The sequence below is a fragment of the Cavia porcellus genome, unplaced genomic scaffold (assembly GCF_034190915.1).
Source record: "Cavia porcellus strain 051 isolate PalLab524CR breed Dunkin Hartley unplaced genomic scaffold, mCavPor4.1 scaffold_4, whole genome shotgun sequence".
In the NCBI taxonomy this organism is placed as follows: Eukaryota; Metazoa; Chordata; class Mammalia; order Rodentia; family Caviidae; genus Cavia; species Cavia porcellus.
Window position 1 is genome coordinate 26,386,455 of NW_026947487.1, and position 19,549 is coordinate 26,406,003.

General features: G+C 38.7%; 1 protein-coding gene across 3 annotated transcripts in view; it reads right to left on the minus strand.

Moving 5' to 3' along the window:
• Positions 1-7,311: 7,311 nt before the first annotated feature.
• Obi1 (ORC ubiquitin ligase 1) overlaps positions 7,312-19,549 on the minus strand; it is a 44,682-nt gene continuing 32,444 nt past the window's right edge. For all 3 annotated transcript variants that reach the window (XM_003477620.5, XM_013141498.2, XM_063246900.1), the window contains one exon: positions 7,312-10,110. In XM_003477620.5, coding sequence (XP_003477668.1) covers positions 8,577-10,110 — 1,534 coding nt within the window. In that variant the 3' untranslated portion in view covers positions 7,312-8,576. The remainder of the gene's footprint in view (positions 10,111-19,549) is intronic.

Below are 19,549 nucleotides of genomic sequence, written 5' to 3' on the forward strand. Positions count from 1 at the left end.
CTCTAGGGACTCACTGCTTGTCCCGGGTGATAATAATGGCCCAGATGTTATCACATCTGCCACAAGAGACCTGGAGAACGACAGAGGGAATAGAAATCAGATAACTAATCTTTCATTCAAGTCTCTCCCATACCAAGGGGGGTCTATATTTTCATCAAAGAGCAGAGCTCATTTCTATAAACCCATGGACTTGCACACCCGTGGATTTTATCTTTCCTCTGCATAAACGCGTGCGTATTTAGCATCCCCACTCACCTACTCAGATCCAAGAGCCCACAGGCGTCACCATGGCTTTTCTGATCTTTTTCTTTCCTTTCTTTTCTGTGCTCTCACCCCCTCCCTTCCTTCTAGCCCGAGAGGGAAGTGAAAAGGATGTTCACTCGCTGGTGTGAGAAGGAGCCGCGGCTCCATCCATTATGCGTTCCCCTGGGAGCGCTAAATGCAACTTTATCTCAACGGGGAATGGACGGAGAGTGGGAAGGCGCTGGAGGGGAAGAGTGAGTCTTGCAGTTGCTGTCGCAGCGGGTGTCCCGGTTTAACCTAATCCTTCCTGACACCCGTTGGGGTGGATGGGGAGCTCTCTGGTGGGGGGTAAGAAAGTCCCCCCCCCCCCGTGACACCCTACCCTTCCAATGTCTAGTGCCAGCAGTCATCAACCACTTTCCGGAGAAACGCTGCACTTTGTTATAGGTGCAGGGCCCACAGAAATGCAAACAGCCTAGATTTATGGTCACTGCGGGTGGGGAAGGAGAGAGTTTCTAAGTAACCCGGTCTACCTCGGTTTACCCCTAAGACACTGGCAGTCCTTCACTCCAGGACAGATACGGTGGAGAGTTTACTATCCTGCCAAAACTCCCAAAGCTCACCTCTCTTTGGACCACAGAAGTATTTTTTGAGCTCTGGTGAAGTTAGACCTCTCAAGAATATCTTACTTTTTTCCTCCCCTGGGACTAGACGTATGAAAGCTATGGATATATGGTTCTTTATTTTCCTCCTTTTGTGAACTGGATGCCCATTGAAGCCACTTCTGTTTTCTACCATGCATGTGTAGCAAAGCTCACAAAACAGAAAAGAAGAGGTCATTTGGGGAGGATTAGAAGGAAAAGGCAGGGGTGTTCTAACAAGCCAGGGTTGGCTGGGGCTGCTAGAAGATCCCGGATGGGGTTTCCTTACAAGGAAGGTGGAGACTGGGCAGGAGGTGTGTGCTTGCCCCAGGCAGAGCTGTTAATCTTCATTCCAGCTTGTTCCTTTTCAGAAACCAATTATTTCACCCCTCCTTCATTTACTTGCTACCTACTCTCTCTTTCCCAAAGACTTGCTGAGCTCTACCTAGTCTAGCAAGAACTAGAGATAAAATGAGGTATGAAAGCAGGGATATGTGCTCACCAAGAGAAGATAGTTCGGAAACACAGGGAAGACACAGGAAAAGGGTGATTACGGTAGGAATTTAACAGGTGTGACAGGAGGGAATAAATATGAGGTGATGCTTAAAAAGTTAGCCTACACATTCCTGTTGGACGTTGGATCATGTTAAGCCCAAGAGGGGTAAAAGGAAAGGGTCTGTGTGTGTGGTGGGGTGGACTCAGCTCACCCATATGTCACTGCTTTGTTTTCCTGGCTTGGCAACTGTTGTAATTAGTTGGTTCCTGCCTGTGCTAATGATGCCCACATGGGGTCTGAGCCTTGGCATAGATTTCTGGGCATTTTCCCCCACCTTCTTGTTTAATGACCAGCACAGACACCACCACCCTCACTCCCTCACCCCCCCCACCTCCCCTTCACATCATTTCATAGCTTTGCATTTTATCAAGAGAAGGATAATGAATGCACAGCTATTGATTTCCAAGGAATTTCCGCCCCTAGGGACAAGGAGTCTATCATCTGAATCAGAAACACATTTCTTTCCCTCATTAATTAATTTTCTCCTCCTCCTTTGGCAGACTTCACTTTGAATTTCCTTTGGCAGCACCCCTTTCCTGAGTTCAGAGAATGAACTGGTTGGTTGGAGGGAGGACGATCCAGGCAAACTCCCCTCCCCTTTGACCTGCCCTCCACTCAGCTGGGGAAGACCTGGCAGATGGAGGCTGTCCATCTGGGGTCTACTTTTCTTTTCCCAGGGGACTCAGGGAAAGTTAGTGTTTGACACAGCAGCTAGTATCGTCTTCTACCTCCAGGAGTGTTGAACTCAAATCTCGATTGCAATTTGATTTAGGAAATGTGGACAAAAAAATTCATCTGCCCACGTGGGAACAGTGGGACCCTAAACTCTAGCAGGAACCTGGGATTCTGGCCCCACCTGGTAACTGGGTTTGGACATCTGAAGCCAGAGGTCTGGTCATTGCAAGGTGGGGCATCAGGTATATAGCTAGCTGACAGGCACTGTCTAGTTTGAAAAGAAGCAAGTTTCACCCTGGAAGCCGCCAGTGTGAAGGTTCTGGCCAGGGAGCAGCAGGCCTGCGGTACAGGTTTCACTTGAGGCCTGTCCTAAGTTTGAAACAAGTAAGCACTGGTGAAGTGCTTTTCCTCCCCTCAGACTGTCTTCCTAGAACTCTGCCTGGACAGCTCTGATCGCAAATCTTATTCCTATTCCTTAAGCATCCCGACCCTATTTCCCCCAGGGACCTGCACTGGCTCCTTAAGGGACCTCCTCCAACAGCCCCTTAGGCCTCAACCCTGACCGGATAGCACATGGTGGTCGGTAGCCCAGCCCTTTGTGGTCCACAGGCCCTCCAGCAGCGTGAGCATCTGGAGATTTCCTGGGGGCCCTGTCCTCCTCTCTTCTTGCAGCCCCTCTCACAGGGTTCCCACATGCCAGCATGAGCGAAGTCCTGGGTCTGCTGGACTGGGATGTTCTCTCTTTTAAGGTTCCCAGTTCAGTGCAGACTGTCTAGTTGGGGCTAGCAGACATAGTTCTCAAACAAACCACTGACAAATCCATTGTTGTTGTTTTTTTTTTTCCCCCCCTCTGACCATTAAAAGAAACGCCACTTACAGCGGGGACATTTTTCTAAATGGTGTCCCATTCTGAGATGTCGCTGATGACTTAGCGACCTGGATGTCCCAACAGAATTCATTGCCAGTCACTCTCTAGGAGTTACATATACCGATCTTTATGTATATCTCTGCACCCTCATTTCTCTGTGCACATAAAATCCACCTTGCCAAAGCCCTACGGGTGATGCCTGACAACTGTATCTCTAATAGGATTCTCCTCCCTCCACCCGCGTGCCAGTTGACAGAGTCACTTGCAAAGCTTTCAGAGCCCGAGTGAACAAAGTTGTACCGCTCAACACGGCCGCGGACCCCTGTGATTTACGTCCCTGAAGGGCAGAGGACGCTTCTTCACACGCCACACCCGTCCAGGCCCTCCTGCCCCTCCGGTCAGCGGAGGCGTTTCCAGGTCGCTAGGTTAGAGCAACAACCACAAAAGCTACAACAGATGCACCGGCCCGTGTCCCCAGACCACCAGCAGCCTGCCGACCCAGCCCCGCGCACCGCCGGGATGCACAAGCTCAGCGGGCGTGAGCGGGCGGCAGGGGACGTGCCTGCTCCGAGGCCCGGGACACGGACTCCGGCGGCGACCTCCGCAGGCTCCTTCCCACCAGCAGGAGCGGGATCCCCAGAAAGGTCTGCAAGCCGAGGAGGAAACGACGAGGAGCGAGTCTGGAGCCCAGAGTGCAGAGCTGGGTCCTGTCGCCCGGCTCCCGGGCGCCGCCAGCAGCCCCTCCTCCCTGCCGCTCGCACAAATCAAAGCCCCTTGTGAGGGACTGGGAAATAGTTGCCTTGTCATGTAACACATTGCCCTGATTTATTATAAAATTTTAACGAAATCATGCATATTTTAACAGCCTTTAATCACTGCATGAAAATTTAATTCATGGACTGTAGCGCGTTTAAATAAATGAAGTGTTAATTCATTAGGATTAATTAATTTGTTAAAGGATTGTGTGCAAGGTTAAGGTGGAAAGAAAACTCTTTGTTGGTTTCGAGTCTTAATCGCCAGGTTTCCAGAATGGTAATAAAATGAAAGGAACCCGCAGCACGGACCGTCTTTCAAGTGGGGCTGGGACTGACTAGTAGTGAGCGCCCTGGAGACTGCAGAGCCCGCGCTGGGGGGCCAAGGCCGGTCCTGGGGGGTGGGAGTGGGCGGGAGGTGAGGGACTGCGGGCTCCGCAGGCTAAAGGGTTCCTGCAACGAGGGCGAACCGGACTCCACCTCCTCACTCAACGCCAGTTTGACCTCGGGGCTGAGGCAAGGTTGCTCGGGCCAGCCCTTGGAGGGCCAAATCTCAGCTTAATGGACAGTTGATGCGCCAGCCCCGCCACCTCCCAAGCCTTCCGGAGCCCAGGGAGTCAGTCTCGCCTCCAGGCCGCCGGTTTAGGAAGCTGGGACAGGACCCGGAGCAGCGGGAGAAACCCAGTTTGCAACCTCAGGCTAGAGAAATAGGAGAAAAACCTTTTTCAACCAGGAGCCCAAACTTTAGGATGTAGGTCCTTGGACACTTTTTCTGAGGCAGCTGCTAAACAGGCACCCTCTCCAGCCTAAAAGATGTCCTTTTCAGCGCCAAACTCTTATTCATCCTTTAAGAATCCAGTATGAACAGCATGAACCTGCCAGTTTTTCATTGCTCAAGTTATCCCTGATAGGACTTTTTTTTAAAACGTAAAATCAGTCTGGACCACAATTACATCCCCCTTCCTCCATGAATGTTGAAGTCAAATGCATGTCCCATGAGGAGGGTCTTTTCACTCCAAACTATAAATATAAAAAGCTCACACTTACACACTTGTTTAATCAAACATTTATTAGGTTCTTTTCTCTGTTAAGGTAAGCAGACCTAGGAATCTAATTTGTTTCAAAAGTGGAGCTGTAGCTCAAGGTATTCTAGACTGCTTCAGGCACACAAAACTGAAGTTTATCCTAGCTGATGCTCAGATGGATTCTTAAAAGAAATCTGCATCTTAACAGATGCTTCCTTGCTATGAGTGGGGTTCCGAGAATTAGGCAGTAAATGTTCACTGTGCACTCTGAAATCATTGCTTAAAAGGTTTTCTCTCTGCCAAGGATTATTAAAGGGATCAGGTTACATGGTGATAGGCAAAGGCTGTATGGCAGGCTCCTACAAATAGGCATGAAAGACGTTCTTATTAGGCTTTGGGAAACTCTTCCAACAGGCTACACAACATCAACTGCTAAATTCAATTTGATGCTCTACAAATACCAGCCACAGGTACATCTTTTTTTGAGAGGAAAAAAATCTTATGCATATATTACATTTTGAATAATTGAAAAGCATATAGAAAGTTAAGTTCCTAAATGTTATATAGTCCTAGTTCTTTTTGATCACTGGTACGTTTAGTTGTTTCAAACCAATGTAGATACCAAGAAAATGACAGGAACTTAAAATAAGATTTAAAATTTAGAAACTGTAAATCTTTGCCCACAATTTTCTGTTTTTAGGTCATCTGACTTTTAAAGAAGTCTTAGAATTTCAGTGTGAAATGGTTTTTCAAAATTAAAAGAGAAGCAATCTTGTAGTGGTGCAAGCCTAAAATTCCAGCACCTGGGATGCTGAGACAGGATGATCACTGAATTTGAGGCCACCATTACATAGTAAAATTCTGTCTCAAAAAAACCAAACCCCTCTCAAAATAAAAAGTCTTGTCACATTCTTATAGTCACTGCATTTTAGAAAGATTAACAATAAAAAGCCATTTTTATAAAAACATGAACTAAGCATCTGCTAACTACTTGCTAGTGGATATTTTAAAGCTGATGCAGTGCAGTGAAGCTAATAGGGAGAACAAGGTTAAATTTGTAAAAAATATCGAGTTATTGTGACTCTTTAAACCTAGAAGTGGCAATTTCCCATTGCGTTTGTTTAATCAGACCCAGGAACACAGGCAAGAGTTAAACATTACTTGAAGGAAACATGCTAATGTTCCCCAAAATACTTCAAAAATACTCTGCGAACTTCACATCCATCCATTCTTTTGTTTGGAAATATGTACTCCAGAATAGGACAGGAAGAGCATAACCTAGAGACCCAGTTCCAAGACACAGTTCTACCTCATTCCAGCTGCGTGCACTAGTCCTCAATTTACTTCCCTGTAAACTGGGATAACCATTATTTTTCACACAGGGTTTGAAAAGGGGATGAATTAGAAGTTAGCCAAATACTTGACCTCAATGGTGTTTTGTTTGTAGTATGTGGATATAATAGGTATGCTGGAAAATCTACGAGACCACCGTATTTGGCTACATACTCCCAACACACTGTCACTACATATTTATGTGGATTAAAAACACATATTCTTGGTTATAGAAAGAACTGAATGACAGTCATCCCAGACTTAGTCCACTTGAGCTAATGTAAAATACTTTACATGTTAGCCAACTTACTAACCATAGAAATTGCTCAGTTCTGGTGGCTGGGAAGTCCAAGATCAAGGGATCAGATTTGCTATCTGATGAGAACTTTTCTGCTGCAAAGATAGGACCTCCTTAGCCATGTCCTCATAGAGCTACTTGGCAAAAGGGAAGTCTTTCCTTGTAAGGCACTAATCCCATTCATGAAGGCAGAGTCTTCATCTAATCATTTTCCAAAGGGCTCACCTTGTAATATCATTATTATAGGAATTATTTAAATATATTAATGAGGGAGGCAAGGCATTCAGATCATAGTACCCTTAAATGTACCCTGTGACAGAAAAATTTTATATTTCTATATCTGATCACCTAATATATAACCATATCATAAAACAATTAACAATTACTGGAAAATACATGAGTATGCTTTGTATTGTTTTCCTGGCTATTACTGCTTCTGAAAGTGGAGAGCATGATTCTCCAAATAATAAAAGTGACTTGTTACCTTTTTATTTTCACTGAATCTTCAGTGTTTATTATAGTGAAGATCAACAATATTTTCTGTACAAGACTAGACAGTAAATATTCTAGGTTTTGTGAAACACATGGTCTCTTGCTACTATTCAACTCCGTGCTCATAGTCCAAGGGAGTCATAGGCAGTATGTAAATAAAGAAGTGTAGCTGTGTTCCAGTAAGACTATGTAGAAATTAATGAAATATGAATTTCACATAATTTTCTTGTGCCATGAATTATTCTTTGGATTAAATATTTTTTCTCTTAAAAAATAAAATCTGGCATTTTGGTCACAGGCTTTTCAAAAACAGGTATACACCAGGTCTGGTACTCAGGCCACATTTGGTATGACCCTCTACTAGAAGTGATTAAAGATAAGTGCTTCTCTTCCATATAGGCTAATTTAAAATTTGAAACACTTAAAACATACAGTGCTTATGACATCCTTTATTCAATTCACATAGAAAAGCAAGCAGTATTAATGTAAAACAATATGGTATTAATGTAAAAGGTTCAGTGCACATTAGATAAACAAGTCATCACTATACAAACCCATTTTTCAGAGGGCTTTCATAGGCATACCAAACATGTTCAGAATCATATAATTTTTTGAGCCTAAATTACAAATTGTGCTTCATTATTACCTATCTTTATCTCCTCAATACTCTTTAAGGAAAAAAAAAAGTCCCAGATAAAAGTCTACTAGCCAACTAAAACTTCTTTTTCTTAAGTATGGAAAATAAAGCAAGCAAAAATGTTATCATGCATTCTGTTTACACAAAGAACAGTCACATGCAAATAAGAACTTTATCATTTCAAAAACATTTCCCTGGGAGATAAGTGGACCAAGAACTTGGCAAAGATGCTTTTGCATGTATACATCTGAAACAATGAAGCTATAATGTTTAAGCTCCTCCAACAAACCTAACTGCTCTATATCTTCCAAAGTATACTCAATCTCTGATTTTAAATACAAAATATAAGCTATCTGACATAAGATGAATATGCACATATAAGCTGCCTGACATAAAATGAAAAAGCAAATGTAAGATGCCTGATATAAAAAGTTATTTCTATGTAAAAAATTGCATTCTTCTATAGTAACAGAACATGGATAAGCCTGGACAAAACTTGACAAACTACAATGTTAAAAAATGCAAACATATACATAAAACTGTAGAAAAAGTAAATGAACATTGGACTACGGTCAGAGTACTATTTCTCCATCACAGTCTTACATAAAACTGGGCCATTACTAAACATAAATAAAAAGGGGCACAAAGAGAATTTCCACTGTAGAAGTTTTAAAGAAATTCAAGTGTCTTATGATCAGTGCATAGACAATACTAAAAGTTTTGAAGACAACTGAGCCTTATTAATAGGCCACTGTATCTAACAGTTAAATAAGATTCAAGAAACAAAACACACTTAGCCCAGACACACATACTCATTAAACAAACAAATAATTCTCCCTTCCTTCTCTGGTCAAAAACACCCCCAAATTAAAGATCAGAAAGTCTTTTCAAAATGATGTAAAAGGTTCAGTGTGGGCATAGGTTAAACCACTATTCTGACTTGACATTTGACTAAAGATTATCAATTCAAATTGTATTTATGAAAGGAAAAAAAGCAATTTTACAAACTTTTATATGCCTTTCAGGACAAGCACACAAATGACAACTTCCTAATGAGTCAACTTTTAGTCGCTTTTGATGGGCTGGCATTAGACAGAGTGCTGTGGATTTTTCTTTTTGTTGATTGATTCACATTTTTATTCCTCTTTTCAGGCACAAAGGAAGCAGACCAAGGAGACTGAAGGTGGTTATGAAGACTGTGCATCTCTGAGGACATCTTAAACAAAGATGACCCAAACCTTTCATCTTCAAATAGTCGATGTGAACTGCTTAACAAAACACCCTGGGAAAACTCTGTCTGAAATAAACAGCTTGAGGGTTTGATTTCATTAGTTTCTGGATTAGAAGTGGAATGGAGTGAAAAATCTTCATTCATTTCTTGGTCAGATGGAGAAAGAAGAAAAAAGGAAGTTGGTTTCCATTCATTTCCATTTTTTAACTGATCAGCAGTTAGAGAACTTTTGGGAAGATTGAGCTCAGTTCTTTCATCCAACTTACTCGGTTCCTCAAGAAAATCATTGCCTTGAGATGACTTTGATAACCCATCCAAATCCACTGACTTAAAACCATTATTACAAGGGCTCTTGCTGTTGTCTGACTCTGACATCATTGAATCCAATTCAGAGATTTTGTCAAGGTAAGCAGCATCCATTGATGCTTCGCTTGATGTTCTTGTCCGGTTCATTTCAAAAGAGCGAATGGAATTCAACCTCTTGGATAAACATGAGGTTGATTTCTCACTCAATTTTGAAGGTATTTCTCCAACAGAGTTTGCTATTATGTTCCCCTCTGAATTTTCAAAATCCAAGCTTTGGGCATAGCTTGTAGAGCAACAATCCCAAAATGCTGTCTTTGGGGGAGCAAAACATTCTGATTTCTTTTCATTTTCATTTCTACTTACATCATCTTCTGAACAATCCTTATTACAAACATTTGGAGATTCACAAAAATCATCAAACACCAGTTTCCTGAGATGATTTGAGTGCTTCTTGGAACCTCCTGCTTTTACTGCAGAGCTCTCTCGATTTTCTGGAGTATTTAACTGAAGGCAACTAAGAGATAAAGGAGTACAAGGAGCCGGAAGATCATAAAGCTCTTCATCTTTGTAGGCAACACAGTTACTAGGCTTACCACCCCATTCTCCTTCCAAATAAGTATTCATACTTGTATCTGATACATCTAACATTATTTCTACCTGTTTTTGATACAGATCTTTGTTCTTATGCTGGTTTGGTTCTGTTTTGCAGGTGATTTCCTGTCTCGCAGCACTGGTGTCAGAGAGTCTGCTGCTGGAAAGTTTTCCCAGGTGAGAAGAACTTAAGGTGGATGAGCTAGGCTTTCTGGCACTGTCACCTTGATTGTTTGATGCCACATCTTCCTCACTGCCTCCCTTACCATCTGCAGAAAGTGCTCTCTGGCAAATGGCATCCATAGTTTCCCTCTCTTCACTTGAATTTTTCAGTTGTGCAATTTGAGATTCTAGTTCCTCTATATACTTATCACTTCTTTCCAGGGCTTTCTTAAGGCGATTGGTTTCACGTTCATACTGTTCTACTTTAGACTGAAGAGCAGCAACTGTAAACCTTCCAAATCTAGAAAGAATGGAAGGACAGTTAATTGTATAGTTCAAGCTGTTTTTTTAAAGTTTAAGAATACAAACGGTCCAAGTCCATTCTAATAAGGATATTTCACACTACTTAGGAAATAGGACAAAAGCAAGGCCAGAATCTCCTCCAACTCTCTTCAGAAAAGGGCTGTACCACTAACTTATGAATAATATGCATATTGTAATAACAGCAAAAATCTAATAGGTCATTTTAATAGTACAATCAGACTAGTGGTGGGAGAGAGGTAGAAACTGATGATTTCTCTTCTAAAAGCCAGTTCTATCAATACAGCTCATATATGCATGAAGTTATCCCCTAAAACAATGGCAAAGATTTATGATAACATTTGAACAGTGGTCCACATCTTGAAATATTTACATTCAATCATTTTCCTATCGCACAGCAGTGTTTTACATTTCTTATACAATGTCACCTTGTCAAACATAAAACACCAATTTGAAATTCAGAAATCTTAGAAGTCCCAGGAGGGGTGGTTTTAAATACTTATTTGGACCTTTTCAATTATAGCCATCCTTGATATGAAGCTTTTCTTTGGCCTTTCCGAGCACTGGGCTTTAATTCATTTCAGCTATACTTATTTTTGGCATTTTACAACTGTGTAGGACATCAATCTCATTTTTCCAACTTTGAAACACAAAGTCAGTGCTTGTAGTTCCAATACATAAAAACATTTTTATATTTTCTGAAAGGGAACATTTTAGAGTGACTAAAAAAAAATTCACTCTTTTACTTCTTCTTTCACTTATCTTTTTTTTCCCCTTATTGCATAAAGAATAGGTACTAGGCTCTGCTATAAAAACAATTTTGAGCATTTAATATAGGCTAAATTAGTGTATTTGGGGTTAGGGACACAAATAGGAGTAAGATTGTTTCAGTTCTAATGACCATAAAATAGTTTAAATTGTATTTTGCCACTAAGAAAAATTCTTTCAGGAAACTACTTCCAATGAAACAATAAAAATTCTAACTTCATAAAATAAAGTTTTTCTCTCCAAAAATTCCTTTCAAGAGCTTTAATCAATCACTTTTTTTTGATGATTTACATATTGATTCATTTCTAAAAATTTAGGGATCATCTATTTAAGATATCTGAAAAAGGTAATGTATAAAATCTGTTATCTTTGGGTTTATTTTTTTCTTTTCTCCTAATATAAAAATACTTATAATTAAATTAGTTATAAAAATGTATAAGAAGCCCACAGTAAATGCCTCTTACTACAACATATTCTAGATGCTCATTTAATGCTGACCACCTCCTAACCTCCTGGCTCAGTTTACTTCCTAGATAGGCACTGACATGATTCTCACTCTTTTCTATAAGAAAAGAAAGTAGAGGCACAAGTAAATATAGAATTATAAAATCTCAGGATCAGAAAGGACTTTAAAAGACATGATTGCTGTATATTGATCTATTCATTGCAACTAACTAAACTCCCAGAGAGAGCATCTTTTCTTAAATTTCTAAAATACAAGAGTAGAAGCCATAGATATAACAAAAACAAAAGCAACAGTAACAGGGCTCTCCAGTATAAAGACAAAGTTTACTACAGTGAGTATCTGCTTAAGTGAACAATAGGAGTATTTTTTTTTCTTTTTGTTAAAGTGTTCTGGCTTGTAAATGTAGTACCTGAAAGAGGTGTAGTTCTGCAAGAAAATATTTTAAAAGGTAGGCAAAGACTAATTTTAAGTGGATTTGACAAAAGTGCTTATGAGGAGTCTTTGGTGTAACATTTTGGACATAATCAAATAACCCATGTTTTTAAATGGAAAAATTGTATAGCATTTTTAATGCAAATAGCAAAAGTATCAAATTTACATTTGCTTACCAAGATAAAACTTTTTTCAAGTATAGTTTTTATAATACAGGTATCTTCACATGAGAAAAATCAAATGATTTAAAATCAAATAATGCTACTAAAGGATATCATTGGTAACTCAGGGCTATATAAAGACTAGTGACAAATGAAGAAAGCATTTTCAATTATTAGTGGCTGCTTATTCCAGGTTTTAACTTGAAATTTTAAACACAACATCATTTTAAGATTTTGTGTTTAGCCCTTAACTCCTTTAAATTGTTGGCACAACTCTGCCATATATAATTACATTCATCTTAGGAAAACGGTATATATGCTCATTGAATCTTGGTCCTTTTACCCCCCGATCTGTACCTTGGTCTCCCCAGCACAATACACATACCCTCCCCATCTGCACAAAGTCTATCTCCTTGTTTTCTACCATCTCTTTTGTATTTTGTTCTTTAAATTATTTGTATTTTTGGTTTTCTCTTTTTTGCATTGTTAAGGTTCAAATCTAGGGCCCTGTGCATGCTAGGTAAGTGCTCTACCAGTAAGCTACATGCCCACTCTCATGTTTTCACATGACTCAACAAAAAGTTCTGTGTTGAAGTCAGTAATGTCCTTAACATCTTGGTGTTACTTCAGAGTTCAGCAAAAGAGTACACATGAAAAAGACAATCATGCAGGAAGGAGCTGGCTGTTTTCTAAAAGTCACTGCCTCTAATTCCCAATGATCAATCATTTCAGGTTCATAATACCTTAAGTGATCAGACCATTTTACTTTCTGAATAAGAGACCCATGCAGTCAAGCAAACTGACAGAAGTGTACAGTGAACACTATGGAACTGACCAATTAATGAGTCAGTCTATGTAACTTCTTTGTTTTCTGATTCTGCCTATTAGAGTGAATGTTCCAGAAGAGCAGGAGGCCTGACTTTATTATGCACACTGATAGATCTTTACAGTAATTCCCAGTATACAGCAGTCTCGTTAAATATTTCTTTAATAACTGTCATTCTCTTACTTTAAAATGCATCAGTATCAGTGCCCTACATTAAGACAGAGCCTATGCCACATGATAAGTAAACCAAAGGCTTCTGCTCCTCTTCACATGTACATTTTATGACCATCATGCTATTGCTAAATTAGATTTGTTTTATAATTTTACTGTTTACTTTCTTTTCACTGACACCAAGTAAAGCAACAGAGTGAACAGTGACACATACACAGTATAACTTTTATAACATTTTATAAAGCTTCATTCAAAAAACTTCCATTTTTATCTTAGTGAAAGAACACAAAAATAAGAGGCTTTTGACATAGGTGTTAGAGATTTTTTTTTAGCTTATCCTGAAGATCTTCTATATTAAATTTAGCAAAGGGCAATACATCATAAAAAATAACAGGGATATATATGTGATACTATGCTTCCATGGAATAAGACAACGAAGAATTTATTTGTCTTTGAGTTTTACTACTCTCTTATATGAGTTCCAGATATTTCTAGAGCAGATGACAGTATATGAAGCAATGCCAGAGCAAGCCAGAGGGATTTCTAGTATCATTTACCATACTTCCTTTTCCTGTGAAAATTTCAAAATGGAATATTTTTATAAACATTCCTTTAGAGACCAAAACGCTTTGATTGTCAAAGTAGAAGTGATGGCCAAAGATTTCACTACGCCAGAGAAACACTAGTTTGGGAGCTGCAACTGATACTGGAAGTGTATTCGGCCAAAATCTAGCAGAAACTTACGGATTTTTCAGTTTGCAACAACATTAAGTAAGCACATTCTGGATGAGAAAAGAAAATGAAGATCCTCTTTTCCAAAAAGGTAGAGAGGCAGCTACTAGAAGAAAAATGAAAGTCCTATTTTCCTTTGAGGCACTGTAACCAAGGCAAGAGGATCTGTAGCAACAAAAGTTTCCTAAGACCACATTTTCTCATTGCTTATAGAAACAACACGATGTTGCTGAAGATAATCAGAAGAAAACACACAAAGTACAAAATAAATGTCAGAAGCCAAATATCAAAAGAGCTCTAGTATTATGCTACTATCAACCAGTTGTGAATCTTATACCTCTCCAGCTGTAAACCCCAACAAAAGGAATGAGAGCGTCATACTCACTGTGTCGCAAGGCTGACCAAACTTTAGAGTCCTTCTTGAGGAACAAGCGGGTACAGAAAGGGAGTTCTTGCCTCTCCTCATGAATCTTTAATTTCATCTTTTCCTCACTTCCTAGCTGAGGTAATAGTAAAAGTGCAAGCACTATTAAGTCTGGAATAACTTTTGTGGTCTAGCCTGTGCCACAGGTTTTTGGTGCTGATGTTCTTGCTTAACACGATTTCAGTATGCACAAATTTCAGTTATCCTGGGGTTAGCTAAATATCATTAGTTACCCAACAAAAGTGGTTCAAATTTCAGTTGCCACGTTATCCTGTATTAACTGTGAGTATCTACTAAAGCAAAGCCTACATTTCTAGCTGTTCAATTCACAAAAGACTACACAAACAAAAGATACATATTACAAAGCCCACACTTCTAGCTGTTCAATTCACAAAAGACTACACAAACAAAAGATACGTATTACAATCAATAACTAGTCAGGTCATCTCTTTCAAAGTCCGACAGCGACGGGTTATTGTGCTTTAGCAGAGTGTTACTACATAGCCTTCCCATGAAAAACCTATAGAATATTTCATAGAAATATATAAAAGACAAAATTGGCCAACAAAGATGAAGGTGCTATGTAGAAATTAAAAAAGGTCTATGCTGGACACATTAAATTTTTTTTTTTTTTTGTCTTTTTGAGACAGGATCTCACTATGCAGTTTAGGCTGCCCTTGAGCTCATTTTGTAGCCCAGGCTAGTCTCAAACTTGCAATGATTCTCCTGCCTCAGTTAAAATTAAATTTAAATGTAGTTATGGAAGAAATAGCTGAAGCTGGAATATTACAATAATCCAAAACCATTTGAGAGACTAAATATGCCAGAGGAATTTAGTAGAGATAAACTTAACGACAAAGATAAGAAACATAGTTCTGATGAAGAGGAAGATGTTTACAGGAAATACAGACAAGCACCATTCAAACATTTTATAATCTAAGGCCATACCACCCTGAACACACCTGACCTCATGAAATATTCTGTTTCTATAAAATAAAAACACTTTAATTCTCAATGTTGCAAATATTTCAAATTGTATTGCATAAACATGAGTTCACTAATGCTAGTTTTATTGTTTCTTCATGTCCAAATACATTTAAAATGAATAGTAAGTGCTAATGTTTTGACAAAAATTACTAAAGCCCAAAAAGCAACTGTAATTTTTCTAACTAAGAATGCTTTGCATGATTTTAGCTTACATAGTCATTTTTATGGCATGAAACCACCACACAAATGTAGATGACCTAAATCACAATAATGACTAATAAGGAAGAAAACCAAATACATTTATGTGAATCTCAAAAAAGTTTTGTTCAAAGAACTGCCACAGCTACTCTCAGAAGGTACGATCCACTCATAGACTAGAAGTTCTTGTAACTACCTGTCTACATAGCTATAATTGTATTTTTTCAATACCTGACTTTTAAAAATATTTTGTTAAAAGCAGTAAAATTTTCACTGCTTTTTTCTCTCTTAGCTATGCTAAAAAAAAATGCTGTTTAAATTTTTTAAATTACAGAAGACATATTGCTACTAATCCTGCTGAGAACATTACCCTCTCATGCTGAGCATACTTATCCTATCATTTTGCCATTTTCTGAAGTTCTGGAAGCTTCTTTCATTAATGGTTTTATGAGATGTGATTAAAAATAATGCTGATGTCGAGTGCCATCCAACAGAAAGGCAGTTCCATACAAACATTACACTGTGTTCTGATCCACCTTTTTCAGCAGCTCTGGTACCATACAGCTTCAGGTTCTTCCCCAAAGTGACCATGAAAGGTAGACATTTGGAAATGCTTCAGCACATGGAGGCAGCCATTACAGTGCAACTAAACAAATTCACAAAAGAGGATTTCTAGAACTGTTTCAGAAAATAGCAAGAATAATGGGATAAGTGTGCTCAAAGTGAACGAGTATTCTTAGCAGGATTAGTAGCAATGCCTTTTACTGTAATAATTTTTAAGATTTAAACATTCACAATATTTTTATTACCCCTTATATATTCTCCTGAAATACAGTCTATCAGCGATCCCTTGAGTTGGCAACTATTTTTGATTATACAGAACATAAGCCAATAGCCTGTAATATGAGCTCATCAGGAATATGAGTTTTGATAGAGTGGGATGCCAAAGGAAAAGTCCCAGTACTGGCTTCTGCCTGTGTGTATTTGCACAAAGTATACATAGGTCAGAGAGAACCAGGACTGTAGGAATGCAAAATTGTGTCTGGTGATGGGGGAGTGGGCTCAAATGCCCCAGTCCTTTTTATATTTCACTGGCTTCCTATGCATTATTTGTACATTACCATTATCTATTTCATTCCTCTGTGTGTGTTGGAAGGTAGGGAAGAAACATTCAGTCTTGAAACTACTAGGGAAGCTTTGGAAAGCAGCCCATGCATTTTGATCTATTGCTACGCAGTACAACTTGATAATGTTCCCTTAAGACAGTTTTCTCTTTTTAAAATTAGGGTCCTAGTTACGAAAATGCTAAACTCCTGAAGAAATTGTTAATCAAAAAATCATCTATAGGCCATCCTAGTTGTATAGGTCAGTTTCACAAAAATGTTATATAATGAGGCATACTGAAAGAACAAACGGGTAGAAATTATTCTCTCCTGAACAAGTCTGTTCCTTGGCAATAAAATTTAATAAGATAAGCAAAGTGCACTTTAAGCTGGAAAGTAACAAAGTGATTACTACAAATCTTTAACAGTGGTATAGATGACTACTACTGACAGTGGAGACACTAAGAACATTTACTTGGAGTTAAGTACACTGCTATATGCTTCCCGTGTATTATCCCACTTAATTTTCATTATTATTTCAAGATGGGAAATGAGAAGCTTAGGGAAGGTTAAAGATCTTGTCCAAGGTTGCAAAGTAGATGAAGTGGCAGCAATGAGATTAGAATTCAAGTCTTTCTAATACCAAATACCAAGTCTGAAACCATATTATATAAGATTTCTTCTTCAGTAATATCAGGTCCTAAAAATGTATCAAACTACAATATTTACCGAGCAGGAAGTCTGTACATACAGTAAAAAAACTAGCACTGCTGTGTGTTAGTACATACATTTTCTAATAAAAACAGAGAACAAATTAGAAAAGTGTAGGAAGACATACAGGTATGTATGCAAAAGTCGAAAAACACTTATCAAATAACTATCATGTTCCAGGCACAAATTCAAGATATTTTGATACTTCCAAAATCCTTTATTAAAGTGGCTTTGCAGGAAGCATAGCATAAAAGGACTACATTGGTATATGCCAACCAAAATATTTTAACCAGAGACATGAGAACAAAGTTTTAATCAGAACCATGAAATCAAAGTACTGGGTTTAAATGTGCTAAGTGTAAGAAGAATACATGACTAATCCATCTACCTTATAAACATAAGCAGACATCTTTGCAAAAAAAAAAAAAAAAAAAAAGGTGTTTCTTAGGTGAAATGAGCACAATTATAAATGCAAAATTTAGAACCTAAATATCTCATAGGTTTCCACTTGTCTTAGGGTTTAGTTTAGAGTGATAAAAAAAATACAAACTAAGAAATGTTGCATCTTAGGTTTTAATCACAAACTGCTTTAATATTTACAAGAACAAAATATGCCACAATTGTTCCCTTAAAGACAAAGATGACATGATGGGATGAGGAATGAGAATTATCACCTTGCAGTAATTCCTCTTGCCTCCATCCTCAAAAAAACAAACAAACAAAAAACAAGGTAGATACCTTTCCTCACCTACTTTACAATGCAAAGTATAGCTCCTATTATTAATAGAAACATTTTTATGGAAAAAACAAAATTTCATAAAATAATAGGAGAATAACAATAGTTAACACACTATATTGTTATCTTCAAAGCAGTTACTCAAGAGTATAAGATATGGACATAAAAAATTCTCCAAATAGGGGCTGGGGATTTAGCTCAGCAGCACAAGTGCCTGCCTGGCAAGTGCGAGGTTGTGAGTTCAATTCCCGGTACCAAAAAAAAAAAAAAAAAAAAAAAAAAAAAAAAAATTCTCCAAATGATATTAGCACAAACTCTTTCCTTTTTTCTTTCTGGAGACAGAGTCTTGGTACATAGTTCAGGCTGCCCTTGAACTCACTATGTAGCCAAGGTTGGCCTTGAACTCTCAGCAGTCTCTCCTTCACCTCTGGAGTGCCGAGTTACAGGTGTGCACCACCACACATGGCATAGTAATGTAATTACAAATTCTCTTGTGTTTATTTTTTCAAACATTCAGTTATAGTTATGGAATATGATACTGAAATTAGAAACTCTTCAGAACAATGACCTGAGTATTGGGCAGAATATGAAGCTAAGAAGGAATAGGATAGTTCCTTTTGTGGCAAGTCTCTGCTAGGGGCTGACCCCTATACAGTGTTAGCAAAATTCATAAGGAGAAATACAAAGCCAAACTGTTTCATACTACTTCCTTTCCTAGCTCCTGTCCTGACAGAGACTTGTTTGGAAATTGTAACTAGTTAGCCTCCATTTCCAAGGCTTCTTTCCTTTTCTCTCTGGGCACCACACTGGAGAAAACTGCTCAAAATAAGACACTTAATTCCATACTCTACTGTCTCTGTACTGTCTGTGAGACAAACTACTATTTTCACTGTGGAACAAATTCTGTCTTATGTGATAAATATATTCCACTTTTTGATTCCATGTAGAAATGCCTCAATTTTCTTTTCCCCTACCCCTGAAAGAGATCACCCTTAAAGTCTGCATTATATCAATGGAGATCCTAACTTTTCATGCTATTTCATATCTTTATTATATTCTTACGGCATACTATTTCATGTTTTTAATATTTCTAAATGGAGTAAAGGATACCTCTTCTCTCTAAATGACAACCTTAACAAAAACATCAATAGTATCAAAGAGTGATTTCTGCTGAATCATAAGCCATATTTAAAGATCCTCTAGTGATATTATCACCTCCTTATGCATTTTTCACTTTAGTTTTATTCTCTTTTTTTCCTTCTTCCCGCTCTGAATGAGAAATGATTTCAAGCAAACTAAACAAAAACTGTAATCCAGTTTTCCGTAATTATTATTCTAGTTACTCAGGTTGTGCAGCAAGGCTTTCAGGAAGAAAAGGCAGAAGTCCTCATCCTTGTTGTCAAACAGTTCCTCAGCTCTCTGACAACCCTATTGTTTAGTTATTAGCACCCACTGCAGGCTCCCAAAATACCTTATCAATACAATAAAGACAAGCTGACAAAAAACTGCAGTAACTGTGCATCCCCAATGAGCTGAATATTCAGAGAAGGGCCCCTCAGGCAGCCGAGAGGCCTGAGCACAACTGGCTGTCACCGTCTGGCCCTGGGGTATCATCAGGCTCCCCTGACAATCTACAAGTTCTCCTTCTGGGAAAACCAAAGGGCATAGTAGAATCAGTCATCAGATCAGGATGGGGTCAAACAC